A 22,658-nucleotide genomic window follows, 5' to 3' on the forward strand; every position below is an offset into this window, starting at 1 on the left:
AATGTTATTGTTGTAAATTAGGTATGTAAGATAAAGTTATGGTGAGAAAATTATGTGATTAAAGTTAGGCAACCAACTATACAGTGTCAAGTGGTGTGATGAAAAGATTCAATATCTTCAATATAATCTTTTCATCACACCACTTGACACTGTATAGTTGGTTGCCTAACTTTAATCACATAATTTTCTCACCATAACTTTATCTTACATACATAATTTACAACAACAAAATTGATGGTTGATACTGTTATAATTTTATTTTAATTCAATTTTTCACAATTTTTAAATAACGTTGGCTTTTGTCTTAAATAGACATATATAGTTACACTGACTGCTCTGTCACAACTTCCGTCATAACCTGCCAAGATTGTCATTTTAATCAGTTGCTTTATTGAAGTCCTCGTAGACATACCGTCTTAGGACTTGCAACTTATTGCAGAGTCATATGTCACCATGTTACCAATCCAACGGTAACTTTACCATCTAAATTGTAAAACAGACATAATGTAAACTAAATTTCAATTAGCAATTGTTAAAGGGTTTTTAACCCCATATTTAGTGGCTACATCCATGTATTAACTTGTAAGTATTAACCACATTTTACACTAACCTTAGTCAAAACTTAAATTATTTCAATTCTTTTTAATTAAGTGGTTAAATACTTTTAGGGTACTGATGATGGAATACTTATTCCGAAAACGTTTTGCCAATTTAACATAGCCCAACTGGGTTTTTTATATACCTTTTTATAAAGGATTTTATTCAAAATTTTTATTTTAAGAATATTATTTGCAGAAGGGTACTACAAAGTGGCTATTCTCTTTCTCTATAAATTGGTAAATTGGATTTCTGGGATAAAACAAAAATTTTCAGCTTTTTTGCCTTAGTTATGTAGCATGACTATTCATTAATTTTTATGCAATCCATTCAGTAGCTCTATATCACTTTCAAGATACTTTTAAATAACTTGAAATTAAAACAACTGATATTTTAGGGTGAGTCTAATAATTTAAGCAGGGACAATATATGATATATAAATTTATATATATATATATATATATATATATATATATATATATATATATATATATATATATATATATATATATTTCTAAAGTATTCAACTAGTGAATTCAGAGGTTTAATCGGTCATTCAGGTTGGCAAATAAAAAAAGAAGTCAACTACTTCATAAGTTTATTGAAGACGTTTCGCTTTATATTTCTAAAGCTTCATCAGTTCTCTAAAATATAACAAATGACATTGAGTTTATAAGAAATACAGATATAGTTCATAACTTACAACTCAATATGTAGTATGTTATCGATGTTATCATATCTACTGTACACTTTACTCCTTAAGGATAAATAACACACATTTCATAAATATATCTCCAGAATAAATATAAATAACTTTAAATAACTTAATGGTATAGAACATTACTTTCATGAAACAAACAATACATTTCACCTATCTCTACTTCATTGGATAAAATCTGTCTTCTCAAGAACTTCCCCGTTTACTGTTAAACAATTACAATAGTTGACCTGAGTTCTCCAATCAACAATACAAGATAGTTTGAACCATGTTTTTTCAACCATCAATTAATAGAGTACCGGCATGTAAGTAATGTTTATTTATTTGTTTATTTATTAATTCATTACAGTTTAATAGACTATGTTACCAATTTGTGGGTCTTACCTTGTCTGCTTAAACATTTTATTCATTTATAAAACCACAGACATGTAATATTGGCATAATTACTGTAATTTATATAATTTATATTACCTACCTATGTTTTATCTTTATTAGACAACACCCTAATATGGGATTATTATTTTCAGCATTTTAACTTTGTATCGTGACCTGAAGATGCTTTGCATATTATAGAAAGCGAAACCGGTCGTCCGATTAGTTAAATTAAATTGATTGTGAGTAAGTCTAACTTATTATTTCTTTTACCTTTTGAAATGGACTCACACAAGCAACACATTCATGATTTGAACTTATAAAATATTTAGTTATAAATTAGTCAGCCAAATTCAGGGAATATTAAGACTCACATCCATACATAAGCTCTACAATATCGTAGCTATCAATCCACCTAATATCCGAAGATAAGTAGCTAGAAAGCAAAAAAAACAAAGTCCAGATTCGTGACATCCACTCCACGAATACCAGCCCATTTTATGACCAGAATCAAGGAAAAACTGGCTATATCAACACATCAGCAAGATATACAAACAAAAATAAGCTGCTCCTCTCCATCTGATCCCTCGAACGGAACTTCCTTATGGTAGTTATCTTCCTTAAATCTGCCAGGAGGACTCTTGCCTGCAAACACCGGTTAACTTGTGTGCATGTGGGGTGGTACAAGACTTATCACACTTTCTTAGTTAACTTTACCGTTCAAATCGCTCTTTTTGAAGGGACAAGGTTTATTTATGTGAACTGAACATGTAAAGTACAGTCAGTAAGCTATTGCTTATAAAGATTATTGCAAATTTGACACTAACTCCACTTATATTGATTACATATTACTCCTAAATACGAGATAAAACATTCAGAAATATGTAATATTGGTGAAGTGGTATAATTCATGTTAGAAAAATGAATCATTCTTCCCTTTTTTGTGCAGTACTACCCATTTTAACAAAAAAATATCTATTTTAGCACTTAAATATTTATTTTGAGATAACCTTCTATCCAGAATTAAAAAATAGAATAATAAGAAATAGAATCCAGAAAAAAATAAAATAATAAAATAGAAGAAATAAAATAATAAAAAAGCTGTATATAAGATATCATGAAACAACGGATGAAATAAAAGAAGTTCTTATTAACCGGATTCTTAATAAAACGTATAAAGACATACTCACGTTAACAAAATACATTAGGAAATTTTCGCATATGAAAAAACACATCCAACTTGGTAATGAAATCCTTTTGTATCTGTAAATCTATTTTTAGAAAAGCACGTACCTACCAAAAACAGGTATTTGGTAGTACACATATCTGTTACATACTGTAATGCGTATGAATGATAACAAAAGTAACGAGTCTATATGAACCGTTTAGAATATACGCTGGAAATAAACGGCTTAATCCCATAGTTGCCAAACTATCAGAGCTTACTTAAACCGATATACGTATGGTTCCAATATACACGGAACAAGATCTGAACGACCCCTATAATATATATACGTGAACTAAGCGATATACATTCATGATACAGGGGTAATTAGGGGCTCCACAAAATTTTTAAAAATTGTGAAACTATACATGTTGACGAATCGACAGAGCCAATATTATGGAATGGTCAAGTGAGCTCCGTATATCGGTGGCCACTTGACCACGGAGCTCACTTGAACCTGAATTTTAACATGGGCGGAGGCCACTTTATGCCGTAGATATATATATATATATATATATATATATATATATATATATATATATATATATATATATATATATATATATATATATATATATATATATATATATATATATATATATGTATATATATATATATATATATATATATATATATATATATATGTATATATATATATATATATATATATATGTAAATACTTTTTTCTTTTTGGGTGTGGTAGTCAATAAAAAATAGAGCTTTACTAAGGCGTACTATTTATTCTGAATCCAAGCTTTCGGTGGTTTTTTGCCATCTTTATCAAGGTCTACAAAGAAAATTACTATGTTGTAACAATTTGAATGGTGCAAACAAAAAAAAACTATAAAAAACTATAAAAAACTTACCCGAATGTAAGATTCGTGGCATAAACAACAACGTTAAATAACATGATAATACTGAAATTGCAACTAAACTTACAAATTGTTACTGTTAAAAAAACATTTTAAAAATTAATAAATACGTTAAAAAGTTAAAGTTAAAAAACTAATGTCTCACAAAATACTGTTTATGAATTTTGAGTACTACCAACTGTATTACCAACTTGAAATTGAGCGGGAAATTAAAAATAATATTTGTAACATACGCAATAGAAAGAAAATAGTATTTAGTAACTAGGTTTAGAAAAAACAACTCAAACAAAACAAAACTGAATTAATAACTGAAGTTTGATCAAAAATATTTAATTAATAAAGAAATTTAAAAAAAAAAAGAGAAAAGAAAAAAGAAAACTCTGAGATGCAAAATAGCTCAGTCAAAAGTCAATATAAAATTGTAAATTTTGCTAAGATTCTGGATCTAGAAATTTGTGTATAATATTTCCCAAGTTAATATGCTCCTTTTCTAACTTGACTGCACCGTATTGAAGACGACCAATAGTTAGAAATACGTATATACTGTTGCCTTTCATCTCATACACATATTTTATTTTATTTTTTTCCTTTGTTGCGAGCCGTGCCGATACCTTTTACCTTTATTTTACTATCAACTCGCATTAACCTTTTTCTTATTGTTTGAAACGTTTTAAACGTTTGACATTCCTTTCCTCAGGTAGCTTAGCTTCCTCCGTGGATGTGTTAGTTGTTGCTTTGGAAACCTCAGAGTCTTCTAACATTACTGCCACAAATTGGTTGCATTGCTCACGTAGTGATCCTTTCCCAAGTTAATATGCTCCTTTTCTAACTTGGCTGCACCGTACTGAAGACGACCAATAGTCAGAAATACGTATATACTGTTGCCTTCCATCTTATACACATATTTTATTTTATTGTTTTCCTTTGTTGCGAGCTATGCCGATACCTTTTATATATATATATATATATATATATATATATATATATATATATATATATATATATATATATAAAGATTTAATCTTTTACACATTTCGCATAGCGCAGAGGATACAGAAAACGATATATGATCATATCGTTTTCGTTCACGGCCGCCAAAGCAGGTGGCACCTTTGTAAGCTAACTACTGTTGTAGTGAAGATTTGGGAGACATTCGTTGGACTTTCCGAGTTTGAATTTGTATCAGCCCAAGTGTCTGATGAGGCTGGGATAGGCCGAAATGATCATAACACTTTATTGATGCCGATTCGAGCACGGGAATTTTAACGAATTTGTCCTCCTAGGCATATATTTGGCCATTTAATTAAATAAAGCGACAGCAGCTTTCGCTAAAAGATTTAATCTTTTACATATATATATATATATATATATATATATATATATATATATATATATATATATATATATATATATATATATATATATATATATATATATATATATATATATATATAAATAAATAAATATATATATATATATATATATATATATATATATATATACATTTCTGAACAATATGATATAAGTTGCGATTTTCCACTTTTGTTCTGATTTACACGAATAATTGTAATCTCTTCATTTTAAAGCTCGCCTTATTATTTGTAATTACGGGAATTATGACTGTAATTATGAGAAGCAGAGGAAGACCACAAATCAGACGGGCTGATGACATTAAGAAGATCGGATGACACAACTGGAGGCAAGTGGCGCAAAATAAAAGACCCTGGATTGATTTGGGGGAGGCCTATGTCCAAAGTTGGATTACTTAAGGCTGAAGAAGAAGAAACATATCGAGGATACAGCATTTATGTTTTTGAAATAACAAACATATAAAATCAGAATTTGGTGTTAATATTGAGAGTAAACTAAATGTAATACCAAATATTTACCATGTCGGGATAGCATTATGAGGTTTTTTTCCTGGTTTGTTCCTAATCATTTACTATGGAATCACTAACGGGAGAATTTTACTGTCATCATGGCATGTGGTTGTCTTTTTAAAGACGAATTACATGCAATGATTTTTTTCTGATGGATATTTTCAAGTTAAAGTTGATTTCATGTTATCGAATGAACTATCTTACAATAAATTATACACATATTTTATTTTATTGTTTTCCTTTGTTGCGAGCTATGCCGATACCTTTTATATATATATATATATATATATATATATATATATATATATATATATATATATATATATATATATATATATATATATATAAAGATTTAATCTTTTACACATTTCGCATAGCGCAGAGGATACAGAAATCGATATATGATTATATTGTTTTCGTTCACGGCCGCCAAAGCAGGTGGCACCTTTGTAAGCTAACTACTGTTGTAGTGAAGATTTGGGAGACATTCGTTGGACTTTCCGAGTTTGAATTTGTATCAGCCCAAGTGTCTGATGAGGCTGGGATAGGCCGAAATGATCATAACACTTTATTAATGCCGATTCGAGCACGGGAATTTTAACGAATTTGTCCTCCTAGGCATATATTTGGCCATTTAATTCAATAAAGCGATAGCAGCTTTCGCTAAAAGATTTAATCTTTTACATATATATATATATATATATATATATATATATATATATATATATATATATATATAAATAAATATATATATATATATATATATATATAAATAAATATATATATATATATATATATATATATATATATATATATATATATATATATATATATATATATATATATATATATATCTATATATATACATTTCTGAACAATATGATATAAGTTGCGATTTTCCACTTTTGTTCTGATTTACACGAATAATTGTAATCTCTTCATTTTAAAGCTCGCCTTATTATTTGTAATTACGTATATATGGACTATTGCTCTAAAATCCATTTATCAGTAAACTGTTGCTGCGGAAATCCATTTACGTTTTCCCGTATCCCTTCGTTAGGACCAGAATTAATGGGAGTTTTATAAGAATTAACTCAAGAGTCTAGACATCGTAACTTTTAAGAAAATTGATGTCCTTAAAGCTATTACTGAATGCAACCATTATTTTAAATTATTGGGTAGTTTACATTTTCTAATAAACGTATCGAAGCAGCAAAATGAAAAAGGTTCAGCTGTGTTCTTACGTTAAAACCTTTTACTTTTTTATTGCAGATATTTGTAATTTTAAACAAGATTATCAGATGCACTAAGCGTATGTTGTTGAACTTGAAGTAAAATATTAAAGTATTTTTATGTATTTGTTAACAACAGTTTTATATTTATCTATTGTTGTAATCTGAAAACTATACAGGTTTTTATTTGTTTTCTTATAAATACCCAATAACAAAATGTAAGTACAGCAGTTTCATGAAACGGCAGTTAATTACAGTATATAGTCCTTTATGTTCATTTATTTTCATAAATTGGCACCTGAAATATTGACCACAATAAATTAAGTACTACAAAAATTTTCCTTCAAAACATTTGAAAAAAAATTAAAGTATAAAGTACAACTTATTTTACACGTTTTGTACACTATATAGCGGCCATCGTTTTATTCATAGGCGGCTTAAGTGACTCATTATTTGTTGTAAAATTATATGTCCCTACAACTTTATTATAAACTTTTATGAGGATAGCATAGGAGATGTAGGAAACGTTTATGTGAAACTTTAAAGCCACATCGTTGCTCCATTTCTTTTGACAACTTTATCAACATCGTCGAATTCCCGTCAAATATTTAATAACACTTATTTCTTCTTCAATAATAAATTCAATCAACAAATTTTCATTATCCCTATGGGAGCAAAGATCTCTCATATTATTTCTGCTTATGTTATGGATTATGGATTATCTGTTAGAAAATATTCTGCATTCCACAACTTCTGCAACTTGAAAATAAATCAGCAGGCTGTTTCTATGATGAAATTTAAAAGTGCCAACGTTCCTGCAGAAACCTAATAGTTGAAAATCTCTATAAAAAAACTTTATTTTGGGACTTTTGCCCACGTTTTTAACATTCCGTCCCACTGTGCGTCAACTCAATATACATCTGAATATTTACATATTATGGTAAATAAAGGGCCATTTAGGATGAAGTGAGGAAAAACAAAAATGACGACAAACCTCGTCCCCAATAAGCTAATAGGAATCAAGAAATCTCCCATAGAAGTTGCGGAAAGATATGTGTATTTGGGCTGCGAAATAAGACTAACGCAAGACAACCAGACATCTTGACTATAGTGTTTAAAACAAATTTATTTAAAAAGAAAAGCTTTCAACTAGTGCCCTCTACCAGTTCTCGCATACGAAGCAGAAAACTTAACTCTAACAAAAACATCTGCGAAAAAATTAAGGAAGACACAACGTAAAATTTAGAGATTAATTCTTGGAGTGAGGTAAAGAAATAGACTAAGAAGCAAAGTTTGTAGACGGAGTAGAAGCCATTATCTAAAAAATTGCTTAATGGAGACCACGGGTAGATAAATGGATCTGGTTAAGACCCCCAATATGATGAATTGACGACCTCTAAAAAAAATTACGACCAATTGGATTGCATAGACGTAGATTGAAATATCTAGAGGAGACCTATGTTCAACAATGAACAAATTATAAGAACATGAAATAATTTAAATTTTGACTTAAATTATTTCATGTTCTTTTTAATTAAGTGGTTAAATACTTTTTTAGGACACTAATGATGGAATACTTATTCCGAAAACGTTTTGTCTATTTAACATAGCCCGACTGGGTTTTTATATACCTTTTTATAAAGGATTTTATTAAAAATTTTTTTAATATATGGTATACAGCCAACTACAGGAACTTAGTTTCCTTGTGGAAAGAAGAACAATTGACCCCATATTCACGTTTGAACGATGACAGTTGACATGACAGTTGACATGACAGTTGACAGCTGTCAGCCGCCATCTTGTGACGTCAGAGTGGGAGAGGACGGGATGCTCCCAACTGTCCCATACTCTGCTCAGTATTAGTTAGTCAGTAACATATCGTAACATGCTGCCAAATTAAAATGGAACTTCACAGGACACAATGCCCGACTGAAGGATAAGAGATGGAACCACAAAATACAACAGTGGAGGCCATGGTTAGGAAAGAGAAGCAGAGGAAGACCACAAATCAGATGGGCTGATGACATTAAGAAGATCGGATGACACAACTGGAGGCAAGTGGCGCAAAATAGAAGACCCTGGATTGATTTGGGGGAGGCCTATGTCCAAAGTTGGATTACTTAAGGCTGAAGAAGAAGAAACATATCGAGGATACAGAATTTATGTTTTTGAAATAACAAACATATAAAATCAGAATTTGGTGTTAATATTGAGAGTAAACTAAATGTAATACAAAATATTTACCATGTCGGGATAGTATTATGAGGTTTTTTTCCTGGTTTGTTCCTAATCATTTACTATGGAATCACTAACGGGAGAATTTTACTGTCATCATGGAATGTGGTTGTCTTTTTAAAGACGAATTACATGCAATGAATATTCTCAAGTTAAAGTTGATTTCATGTTATCGAATGAACTATCTCCCGGAACTGAAAGGAATCTCCTGACTGAAAGTCGTCCCAGGAACGCAACTCAGCAATATTGGCAATATTATCTTAAAGTCGTCCACTTTAAAATGTATAATATATGTCTGAATTATCAATACTGTAAAACCTCCGTTAACCGAAACCATTTTAACCGAAACGGCTGACAGTTTCAATAATTTCGTCAATACAACATAAATTTTTATGGCAAAACGAAAAAACCTCATCAGCATTGCTTTCATGCAACTAAAGAATGTAATTAAATATACAAAACATGTTTTTTATTACTGTAGTTATCTAATTATGTGTTGTAAGTAGATAGACTACCTATGTCTGGGCCCATCCCCTAAATTGCAACCCCTAAAATCGCAACCCCCGGTCGTAAGTTCCAAACGGCTTAACGTAGGATGACGTACGAGGGCTCGTTGGAAAGGGGATGAAAAATGGGGTTGAACGCAGTATGTGCCGTGCGCATCGGAGCATGCCAAAAGGTCATTACGTCATATCTTTGTTTCTATTGGTCCGATCGTGACGTACGAGGGCTCGTTGGAACGGGGAGGAGACGGGGACACAAAAAACAAAGATGGCAGCATTGCCAAATGGGCGCTAGAATGTATCTTTGTTGCTATTGGCATGATTTTGACGTATGAGGTGTCAAATGAAAGCGTAGGTGACACACAGAAGCCATGTCAACAATCAGTATGAACATTATTCTTCTTCTTCTTCTTCTTGTCCATACAGTGCCTAATAGAACGTGACATCCGACATAGAACGTGACATTCGAGACAGGACGTGACATTCGACGCAGGACGTGACAGTCGACGCAGAACGTGAAATGACACGTGACATTCGAAGCAGGACGTGACATCCGACGTAGAACATAAAATGTCACGCGAAATGACGTGACATTCGACGCAGGACGTGACATTCGACGTAGAACGTGAAATGTCACGTGACATTCGACGCAGGACGTTGCTTAACATACATACAGAGTAATGGAATTTAAATAAAAACAACATCATCATAAACGGAGCATTTTTATTCGTATATAGTTACAATTTTGTTTAACAAAGTTCTTAATTGTTTTAATAGCCCGTCGTTGGGGCAGGGTATCCCAAAAAGTTCCCAGCTCAACGTTCCTGCTGCTACAACTTTACGTGTGTATTCGCTGTACTTATAATAGGTGTTGTTCTGAAAAAAGTAAATAAACCCATCAGTATAGCGGAATGCTGATGTTATTGTATCTGGTAGTCCGGGTAAGAGATAATTCATGGGTCCACGGTTTAAGACATCTCCAGCTTCATTAAATTCAATATAAGAATCATCATTGTATAATAAATACGTTTGACCGCTGTTTGTTTGAAATAATGCATTTATTTTGGTTCTCGCAGGTATAGAAGGAAACATAAAACGTTTTTGAAGTTTTAAATTGGGGAAAGATGCAGCGTAATACTGATTATTGCGTATAGTTACTAAGTGTCCCTCGGAATTCTGAAAAACATGTGAAACGTGCGTAGACCTCAACTCTTTAGGGAGATAATCGGTAATTAATTCGGGATGTTTTGGAAGGCGCATTTCATTTAAATCAAACTTCCATATATACGGACCATATCCAACGTACATTCTATAATTTGGAAACTGAGGAGAAGTAGCTAGAAACATGAAATCTGGATACGGAATTAGACATAATATGTTTTGTATTGCAGGTGTGGTCGTTGTTGTTGTTGGCAAAGAGGTCCTGTGTTTGATGGTAGATGTTTTCGACATATGGTTCTTGTTGTGCGAAAGTGGTGTTTGTGCTAGCGTAACTGGTGTTGTTGTTGGTATGTAAGAGGGTGTTGTTTTTGGTCCATATAGATTACTCATTGCCTTTTTATCATCATCACCAAAAGGTGGTACATCTTGTTGATACCAAGGATACATAATAGACGAATCAATAGTACTGTGTGCTAGTCCGAGAGAATGACCAATTTCATGCATTAGGACAGCCAAAAAATTGACTTCACCATTGGGAGCGCTGCCATTTCCTACATACCATCGTTCACTAACATCAAGATGAATTTAGGTACACTCTCCGTGTGCGCTTGGAAAGTATGCGTGAGCCAATACTTTTCCAGGACCATCGAAATTAAATGAACATTTAGAGGTTCCTTGACAACTTGCTCGAAAATTATGAGTATCTGGTACCACAGTTATAGTAATATCAGGCCTCGGAGAAGGTATTATTACTTGTTTAAACTTTAAATTAGATATTGTCTCCCATCTAGCGAAAGCTTCTGCAGCAAGATTTATATAATCGGGATTACTAATAGCCTGAGGGAAATACCAGCGTAAAGTCGTTTTATTCCACTTCGAACGAATGGCATAGTTATTGTCGCCAACAGAACATCGAGGCTTATTCATCATCATATTTATAGTATCATTATTTAATGTTCCAGTCACAGGGAGATTGTATTTTTCCTGAAAGGCAACTAGAACCATATCTATACTAGAAAGAGCATTATTTGATGTATTTAGATATCCGAAACGTTTAAGAAAAGAACTAGCATACTCCAGAGTGCTATTCTGTGCACACACAGATACAGAGAGCAACAATAAGACATGTAAACAGACCAGCATCTTGATTTATACTAATTTCCAAAAATTGGTACTATAGTTATTTATACAAAATTCACAAAAACAGAATTATATACTGAAATATTTAAAATATAATAATATGTTAAAATAGTGCATTTGTTAGCAAACAGGATGAAGCCTCGTGATAACGCGGTACCGCATAATTCAAAACACGTAAACAAGTGTGATAACAAATTTTATTTTAATCATTGGAAAAACAAGTACACCGGAAAGAAAACCGCAGTTGCTACATTTTGTAAAATGTATGATGATATCAGCAACCACATTAACAAAATTCTAAATTGATAACAACGATTCGCTTACCGCAATATCTATTTATTGTATACCATAAAAATTAGTTGAAGAAATAAAAATAAATATATAAATATGAGCATTTCTAGAACACAAGGTGTTGCTTATCAATGAAACGAATCAGTTGATGGTACCGTAGGCGCATTAGGTTGACGCAACTTGGGCTCGCGTGGGGCGATATGCTGCTCTGTTCTTTAAAAGACCGAGGAGCGCATACGGTGTCACAGTTCGCATCGCAAACATACAACAACAACAACAAGTTCGCAGTAGTCAATACGGTGTGCAGTGACTTACAGATATCTGATAAAGGTAAGCGGTGTTTGTCTTTTGTATATTTCTATGTATTTATTATGTCCTTTTTTATCATTGTATTTTATGAGAATTGTACATCTCTCTGTTCGTATTTCATGCAGTATTTATTATGTTATTTTTATCTATTTGGGTGTTGTAAAACATTTCACGTCTGCTATTTTTTATAAGAAGTATTCTCCGCTGTTCGTATTTCGATTTCTTGTAGTATATGGTTCTTCTCTATTGCCGAGTATGTAATGCATCTCTCCATTCACGTTAAGCGGAAAAACTATAGTTTGTTCTATTGTTGTTGTAGATGGATCTATCAAAACTAAATAATTCATCCTTGGTTGCAGAACGTAAGCCAATAAAAAAACTTAAAGATCTGCAAATTGGAGAAAAATTTACCATTCACAGTGCAAAGGTGGTAACAACACAATTTGGGGATACAGTTCTGCTGGATTTGGGCGCTGAAGTTGTTTTCTTACCACAGCGGGTAACCAAAGCCTACCAAGCAGCAATAACGGACCTCAACAGTGGAAACTATTCGCTGATATACGAAGGGGAAGTTGATATTGGAAAAAGCAGACTCCTAGCATCCTTTAAGATAGTTGAATAAGGTAAGTGATTTTTTCTTATTGTTTGTTTGTGTGAGTAGCCATGCATATAAAACAAGTGATTAAACAGTCTGATGATTTGATGCACATTATTAAAAAGCTTAGTAAAATAATTTTCGATAAATTCACTGAAAGAGATCGTAAAGTTTGGACAAGACGGTTAAATAGTCAAATTTTTAGATGTAGTAAAGTAATTAAAAACAATAGACTATCCGTAGGAACAGTTAGAAAATTGCAAACTTACATAGGACATTTTAAGCATTTTAGGCAAATTATTTTAAATTTCAATAATAAGTACGTTGGGTTGGGGCTTAATTCAAAATTACGCAATAGAGTTAAATGGGAAAATGTTATTTCGTGTTTTGCTAGTCGAATTAAAACTGGAGTTATAGTTAATTTAGTGCATAAGGACTTAACACAGTTCCTAAATGATTGTTATATTATTTTTAGTAGAAAAATTAAAATTATTTTAAAAACAAATAGAATTCTTAAAGTCAATACTACATTTTGCGGCGAATTCATTAAAAAATCGAGTGATACCGAAAGTTTAGATTTAAAATATTTTAACACTAAAAATGCTATTATAGACACATCGACCGATTTACATCTTTGGTTTAGTGAAAATGTTAAGGATAAAATTTTTACAAAGCTGTCTGAATTTGCAGAAAAAGATTCGGGTGCTGCTCTGTCTAAAGTAATCTCATTAGAAGTTAATATTAATAAAGTAGAAATAGGAAACGGTTCATCGTTCATTGACTTGCCAATAGAGATTCAGAAAAAACGAGCGTGCATTAATGTGCATAATTTCGATCAGGCCTGCTTTTATTGGTCAATAGTTAGCGCTCTGTATCCTGTTAACAAACATGCTGGAAGAGTTTCGAAATATCCACATTATTCTACTGTTTTGCAAACAGACAAATTAGAAAGCCCAATGCCATTAAACCAAATTTCAAAATTCGAAAAATTAAACGCCATATCAGTTAATTTTTTTGTCTTAGAATTAAATGTAGTTAAGGACAAACAATTTTACGAAGTAATACCTGCCAGACTGACACCGCAAAAGATGAAAAAGCATGTTAATTTGCTGCTAGTACAAGATAAATATTTTTCAAAATTAAACGATTACGATGCTCCTCCAGAAGATGATGATGATCAGACTGAAATACGCCTTCATTATTGTTGGATTAAAGATTTAGGAAAATTAGTAAAATCGCAATTAAACAAAGACACACGTAAAAAATATATATGTGATAGATGTTTGAACTATTTTAGCAGTGAAAGCAAACTAGCAGAGCACGAAGAAATGTGTTCAGATGTGAATAAATGCAGAATGACTGTTCCCAAATATGACCATGTGGCTTTTCGCAATTTTACATACAAACAAACAACTCCGTTTATAGTTTATGCTGATTTTGAATGCCAATTACATAATTTTACAGATTCCAATGTCACAGTGAGTAAAACAGCAAAATATCAGAAACATGTACCTTTTAGTGCAGGTTATTATTTGAAATGTGCTTACGATGATAGTTTATCTTATTTTAATAGCTATAGAGGTGAAAATTGCATGGAGTGGTTCGCAAAAGAAATGGCCGAAATTTCCACATTTGTAAATTCCAAAATAAAGACAATTGTACCTATGGTCGAAAAGCCCAACACAAATATGGCAACTTTGTGCCATATTTGCCAAAAACGCTTTTTGGCTACAGATACAATTGTTGTAGATCACGATCATTTTACGGGACAAGTACGGGGATTTGCGCACCAAGCATGTAATTTGAACTTTAAAAAATTGTTTGTCGTCCCAATCGTATTTCATAATTTTAGTGGCTACGACTCGCATTTTATGATTATAGATCTTTGCAAGCATGGGCACTTGAGCTTACTTCCCATTAATAAAGAAAAATATATTTCATTTACATTAAAATCTGACGAACATCAAATTAAATTACGATTTATTGATTCACTTAGATTTATGGGAGCTTCACTCGATGAATTGGCATCTCTTTTAGATATATCAGAAAAGAAGATTTTAAAACGAGAATTTAGTCAATTAGATAATGATACATTTAATTTGTTAACTTGTAAAGGAGTATTTTGTTACGATTATATTGATAGTTTGGAAAAATTGGATGAAACTTCTTTACCCAAAATTAACCATTTTTATAGTAAGTTAAATAATGAATACATTAGTGAAGAGAAGTATGCTCATGCGCAAAATGTTTGGCAGAAATTTAATTGTAAAAATTTGGGAGAATATAGCGATTTGTACTTGAAAACAGATATTCTGCTGTTAGCTGATGTGTTTGAGCAGTTTCGACATAAATGCCGAGACACATATAAATTAGATCCAGCATGGTATTATACTATGCCAGGATACACTTGGGATTGTATGTTGAGATACACACAATGTAAATTAGAATTGCTAAAAGATGTGGATATGATCTTGTTTATGGAAAAAGCCATTAGAGGTGGGATATCTGTTTGTAGCAACAGATATTCGGAGGCCAACAACAAATACATTTCGTCGTATGATCCCACACGGCCCTCTAAGTACATCCTCTATTTAGATGTAAACAATCTGTATGGCTGGGCCATGAGTGAAGCTTTACCAATAGGAGGATTCAAGTGGATCGAAGACGTAACCAAATTTGGTGTTGGTAATCTTCCCGAAGGCCATATAGGTATTATGTCAATACAGGATGATGCAAAGGAGGGCTATTTTTTCCAAGTTGACTTGGAGTATCCACGCGAATTACACGACAAACATAAAGATTTTCCATTTGCTGCCGAACACCGCATTCCGCCCGGTTCAAAATTACCAAAGTTAATACCAACCTTATATCCCAAAACAAAATATATTATGCATTATAGAAATCTTAAACAGGCATTAGCCAACGGGTTAATTTTAACAAAGATACATAAAGTTTTAAAATTTAATCAATCTGCGTCGCTGCGACCGTACATTAACTTGAATACTCAACTTAGAGCTAAAGCAACAAGTAGCTTCGAGAAAAATCTTTACAAGCTAATGAATAATGTGGTGTTCGGAAAGACTTTACAGAATCAAAGACGTCATCGTATTGTAAAATTATGTAAAAAGTGGCATGGAAGGTACGGAGCCAAAAATTTGATTGCGAGTAGTCGATTTCACAGTCGTACGATCTTTAGCGAAAATTTGGTAGCTATCGAACTTAAGAAATCAGAAGTATGCTTTAATAAACCCCTGTATATAGGCGCAGCAATCCTCGATATATCCAAATTATGTATGTATGATTTTCACTACAACTTTATGCTTCCAACGATGGGAGAGAAAAACTGTTCATTGCTGTACATGGATACAGATAGCTTTATTTATGAATTGCAATGTTCAGATGCATATAGAGAGGTTTTAAAGGCGCATCCAAGTAAATTCGATACTTCAGACTATGCCGAAAACAACCCATACGAAATAGAAAGGTTAAATAAAAAAATCCCCGGATTAATGAAGGATGAGGCAAATGGGAAAATAATTACACATTTTATTGGATTACGATCAAAAATGTACACATTTAAACTGCAAATAACTGACGAGGAGAGGGAAAAAGAGAGACAGCGTCTAGAAAGAAAACAACTAAACAAAGAGAGAATTGAATGTGACATAGGAAATTTGGGAATAACGAAAAAAGCAAAAGGAGTGAAATATAACGTCGTTCGAAATAAAATTACGTACGAAGACTATGAAAAATGTCTTAAAGAATTCAAAATTCAAACCGCGAGCCAAAGATGTATTCGGTCGTACCAACACTCAGTATTCAGCATCGAGCAATCCAAAACGGCTCTAAGTCCTTATGACGATAAGAGGTACTTAATACCAAAATCATTTAATACGCTTCCGTGGGGACATTATCTTGTTGAATAACATGTATTTGTTGTTGCAGAAAAACAGATAATTGGTGTCAAAATTCGTTTGATCATGTCTTGTTTGATACTACCTGGACCGTTCAATGTACATGCTCTTTGCATACATAATTATCTTCTTTTAGTATATGGCTACTCATAAGAACAAAAAGAGAAAAGGTCACTTATCGCAAAGTTTTTGTAAATTGTAGTTTTGTAAATATAAAAAAAAATAGTATTAATTTTATAATGTAAGTTTTAATAATAATAAATTTGTGTAATCTTACATTTTTTGGTTTTATTTATGTTAGATTACAAATAAAAGACAACATTTTTATATTAATATTATTTATTCAGTTAAATCATTTACAACTTTAATTTTATAATAATATACAAATTCCTTTAAAGCTAAACTTAACAAAGTGTTTGGACAAATATTGCAATATGCTGCGAAGGCTTCAACTGGTCCATGTAAAGAGTCTATAGCACCAAAATTGTTCTTGATAAAAGTTGAAATGTTTATATAGTATTCGTGAAATTGTAAACTCTTTAACAGCACCACTCTATGCGACATCATGCTCTGGTCTGCTTCTATAATTTGGTTGACGTCATCTTCCCACAAATAAAATGCGGCTCCAAATTTCTCGATTGTTAGCAACTTTACATTTTCCATCACCAATTGTCTTAGTTTGCAAAAATCACCACACATAAATTCGATGGGATCATACTCATCCGCATAAGTCGGTAGATCTGCTTGGAAAAAATCACTCATTTTTTCTTTAAACCACTCAATTATGGCTTCCCACTCGAATGTGCTTAAACTGATTCTTTTAAAATTACCATGTTTACACAGAATGATGGATGGTGAAAAATCTCGAGCTGGAGATAGACCAATTTTTATATGGAGAGAGCTCATTGGATATGTAGTTTCCAATAAACAATATACTTCATTTGTGGCTGCTGCTTCAAATTTTGCCAATACTCGATCTAATTCGGCGCCAGGACTAGGCGGTTGACCATCTTCATCGTAGTCAAATTCTATACTAAATTCACTGCTATCATCATCGAAATTAACAGGCTGACTGTCATAACCACTATCTTGAGAGCTCATCATCTTCTTGTTTCGAATACCGTTGACGAAATGGGTATAAACTGAACATCGTAGTTTGTCTTAAATTTATACTTTTGTCATTCCCCACTCCTTGTGGTTAATTGTAAGCCTTTTTTAGAAAAGTGTATGTCTACGCGGCGAATCGAAATATAGATCCTCAAACTATATTCGATTTATTTATCCAGCTGTTGTGTTTGCTATCCATTTCTAACCATTTCACATACATCTTATTGCCTTTTCGTCTGAGTACTTTTTCGACCAGGTATATGTCAGGGTTTGATGTTTTCTGCAATTCTTCTTCGTAAAAACCGCCACTAATCGGCGCACCTTGCATGTCTTCGAGCAAATACGTTATAGGATTTGTTATCTTAACTTGTACAATTTTAAATAATTCAGTAGTCCAATTGGGCGTGTATGCCTTTTCGAAGAAATGTTTTGCCTTTGATACACGTACAATGTCGCCAACTTTAAACTTTCGTGGACCGGCAATCTTTAAATGAGTATAACTTTTGTTTAAAATGGCTTTTTCGTTGGATTTGTTAACCTTAGACGGTTTGTATCCTGTTTTACTGTGTTTTGTGTTGTTGTATTCCTCGGTGATTATGGGTAGAGCATCTAACCATTTGTACGATCCATGTAAACTGAAATACTTGTACAACTTTGCTTTCAACGTTCTAATAACTCTTTCGCAAATAGCAGCTTTTTTGATCGTGTAGGTGCTGTAATGATTAATTTCATGTTTTTTCATTAAATTTTGAAATTTTCTGTTGTAAAATTCGGTTCCCTGATCAGATTGTAAGTTTTTTGGGACTCGTCGAGTATGAGCGAGAATATCCGAAAATGCCCGAGTAATTTCCTCACCAGTCTTCGTTTTTAGAGGACGTGTCCACACAAATTTTGAAAAACAATCAATTACAACTAGTATTAGTTTGTAATTTTTATTTTGATGTGCATAAGGACGCATTTCAGCCAAATCCATTTGCCACAAGTCATCGATTCCTTTGATTATTGTTCGACGACGAGGATAGTTTTTTCGTGCTGGTTTATGCAATTCGTTCACCACCTCTTTCTTTTCTTTAGACATTATTTTTTCATCACACCTTCCACTACCTTAAGACGTTTGTCTATATCCCATGAATGAACGCTATCTACTATGCTTTTTAATGATTGTTCCACTTGTTTTATCCTCTGTTCCAGCTTTATATCGTACATCGTATGCTTTGCAACTGTTTCTGCAGCAGATTTTAGATTGTTCTCCATATCCTTTTTCAGTGTATTCAAATCATCTTGGATTATTTTTTTCAACATATTTATACTGTTCTTCGCATCATTTTTTAGTGTATTCTGACCATCTTTGATTATTTTTTGTAACTTTTGCTCGAGAAGTGGAACTGTAGTTTTATGAAGCTCCTTTCTCACATCGTTTAGTCCGATTGCTAAATCCTGTATGTCATTAGTTTTTTGCTGCAATTTTTGCTCGAGAAGTGGAACTGTAGTTTTATGAAGCTCCTTTCTCACATCGTTTAGTCCGATTGCTAAATCCTGTATGTCATTAGTTTTTTGCTGCAATATCACACCATGTGTTTGAATTAATGGATAGTGCAGGTTACGCAACTCATTGATTTGTTTATCAACGTATTTTTTCGTTGCAGCATCGTCATTGTCTGATGGATCCTTGACATTGCAAATTTTCACATTTTCGGCATTAATATTTCCGTCAGACGTATGTGGAAATGTAACTCGTGCCACCTTTTGGGCATTACTACTACTGTTACGAGAGTGATGACCGAATTTGTCGACACTCATAGTGGAAATGATACTGACATTCCCAGTTACTCTATTATATTAGCTTCTTTTAGTTCATTGATGATTGCTACGATTTCGTTGTCGAGAGATGTGTTGCCGGCGTCTTTCGAAGCCACCAATAGTTTAAGACGTTCAACTAACTCATTTGGATCATCCCAATAAATATACTCCATGGGGGCAGTGTTGTATGTTAAACGAGAGTCATCCAATCCCGTTCCTTTGGTCGTAGATGAAGATGATCGTGTTGTTGTTGCTGTTGTTTTCGTTCTGTGTTCGAGTTCTTTTTTGGATCGAGTTGCATGCTTTTTCATTGCTGCATCAGATGGTTTGAATAGAGGTTTAATAATAGAATGGTATTTTTCTCCACTAGAACCTTTAAGACGTCCTAAGGTATCCAGATGAATCTCTGTGTTTTTCAACAGTGTTTTATACTTTTGTAAATCCTCATCATTATACTGTTCAGGGTTGGCATAAAATAAAAGTTGATATAGACCTGGCGTACCACCTAACCTACGTTCTTCTAAATCACGTTCTCGAATTATTATTATGTCTCCATTGCGTTTGTCAAAGTTTATTCGACGTTTTCCCATTATCCAGCCACTAATAGAATCGTAAAATGGTCCATAGTTTTTATCAATTTTATCGTCTTTTATTAAATATTCTTTTATGTACTTGTGACTTATTGGAGGATATTGATCAATATATTCGTCTGTGGCATCCATCGGAATCTCGATTGGTTCTCGAATAATGTTTTCATTAGGTACCGCTAGATCAGGTGCATCAAGTAATACATCATCATCATCATCACCATTCTTCTCCTCCTCTTCCTTTTTCATTTCTTCTTTTTTAACTTGTTCAAACTTGTTAGTGATAGTATGATGTAACGTTTTTGATGATTGTGCAATATCTTTGAGAGGTTTCGAGAGTGGTTTAAACAGTTTATTTAGGGACTCATCTTGTTCTGTTCGACCTAATTTTAATGCCAAATATTTTTTGCGAATTGATCTAGCCAATTCGGCGACTTTCTTCTTGCGAAGCGCAATGGCAACCGTATCATCTGACATTGTGTTGACAACTAAACAATTATCTTACAATTTTATATATTTATCAAATCCTTTGCGATATCGGCCATTATTGAGAGCAAAATCTTTTATAATTACCAGAGTACCATACCTATCACACCAACATTCAGAACAAATTTTTTTAAATTCATCAAATGACATGTCGGGTGATACATGCTCATCAAATACATGCTTTAAATTTATCTCATCTTGCTTGAATAGTACAATCATGTTACAGTTGTCTCTAATTAACTGCTTCGGTATTTTTGAATATGTTTGGCATAAATAAGCGGCATCGATATCTTTATGTCTGCACATGGAATAATACTCGCGAATCTTTTGCTGACCATCGCATGCAACATCGTCAAATAAAAACACAGAGTGAGGTTTAGCTTCGCTGGGACTAATAATTTCTTCGTTGTCTTTAAATGGGTAATATCCTACACCTTTAACTTGCGCTATTACATCTTGCAGTAGTTGGTATTTCGGTTGAAAGAGGGATTTCGAATAAACATAGACATTTTTAAACTTGACGCCATTCGGATTGAATAGAAGAGATAGCATAACATTCGTTTTGCCGCACCCACTTGGACCGCAAATAATCGCTCTGAATGAATTCGGTAGTAATTTACCATGTTTACTGTTGGTTGTTTTTTGGACAATGTCCAAATTATCAATTGGTAGCGTCTGCTCTTGTTGAACGACCTTCATCATGTGGCAAGTGTAGTACATAAGTACGGTAATATATATATTATAGATGTCACCACTTGCATGGCATCAGTCCAATGTTGGTTGTTGAAGGAGGAGGTCTCGTGAACTCTCTAATTAATAAACTTCCAGTTGAACTACATATTCCTGGTTATCAGTATTGTGGACCTGGAACAAAACTAAAAAAACGTCTTGCACGTGGAGATCCAGGAATTAATCCATTAGACGCAGCTTGCAAACGACACGATATCGCTTATTCGCAGCATTCATCTCTCGAAGAACGCCACAAGGCCGATAAAGAATTGGAAGATAGAGCTTGGGAGCGCTTCAAGTCGAAAGACGCTAGCTTTGGTGAAAAAAGTGCTGCTTTAATTGTAACTGGCGGAATGAAAACGAAAAGAAAGTTGGGGATGGGATGCTCTCGTCGTCGTGGAAGACGGGGACGTTACTCTTTCAATCGAGATGTTGTCTCAAAAATTGCAAAGTCCATGAAACGGGGAGCATCGTTAACAGATACTGCTTTGACTGCTGTACGAATAGCAAAATCCATAATCAAAAGACTTGGCGGTCGTAAAGAAGTTGATGTTCCACGAGTGCTACCACTAAAATCCGGAGGTTTTCTACCCCTCATACCTCTATTTGCGGGCCTTTCCGCTTTGGGGGCTTTAGCGGGGGGTGCAGCTGGGGTGGCGAAGACAGTAGTCGACGCTAAGAATGCTCAAAAGAAATTGGAGGAGGATATTCGCCATAACAGGGCAATGGAACACATCGGTTCGGGTCTGTACCTACGTAAGAAACCGAGCGGTGGATTCGGCTTATATTTGAAAAAAAACTTCCAATAAAGCTACCCAATCGTCCGCTATATGATGTGGAGATTGCACATTATGCGAAGATCCTTAAAATACCACATTTTCGAGGTGTTTTCATGAATGACGCTC

The 22,658-nt window shown here is 33.1% G+C and overlaps 2 protein-coding genes across 3 annotated transcripts; one reads left to right on the forward strand and one right to left on the reverse strand.

The window, feature by feature from the left end:
- Window positions 1-11,380: 11,380 nt before the first annotated feature.
- Window positions 11,381-11,800, reverse strand: LOC140446439 (karilysin-like). The gene has a single exon (XM_072538991.1). It carries the CDS (start codon window positions 11,798-11,800, stop codon window positions 11,381-11,383), a length of 420 nt encoding a protein of 139 aa, XP_072395092.1.
- Window positions 11,801-12,481: 681 nt separating this feature from the next.
- LOC140445466 (uncharacterized) lies at window positions 12,482-17,258 on the forward strand. Of its 2 annotated transcripts, none has more exons than XM_072537494.1 (2): window positions 12,482-12,556; window positions 12,855-17,258. In XM_072537494.1, exon 2 carries the CDS (start codon window positions 13,199-13,201, stop codon window positions 17,054-17,056), a length of 3,858 nt encoding a protein of 1,285 aa, XP_072393595.1. In that variant the 5' UTR covers window positions 12,482-12,556; window positions 12,855-13,198; the 3' UTR covers window positions 17,057-17,258. The 2 variants fall into 2 exon arrangements, with proteins under 2 accessions (XP_072393595.1, XP_072393597.1); XM_072537496.1 differs by having other exon boundaries at window positions 12,484-12,556; window positions 12,895-17,258.
- Window positions 17,259-22,658: the final 5,400 nt, after the last annotated feature.

This window comes from Diabrotica undecimpunctata, chromosome 7, assembly GCF_040954645.1.
Source record: "Diabrotica undecimpunctata isolate CICGRU chromosome 7, icDiaUnde3, whole genome shotgun sequence".
Classification (NCBI taxonomy): Eukaryota; Metazoa; Arthropoda; class Insecta; order Coleoptera; family Chrysomelidae; genus Diabrotica; species Diabrotica undecimpunctata.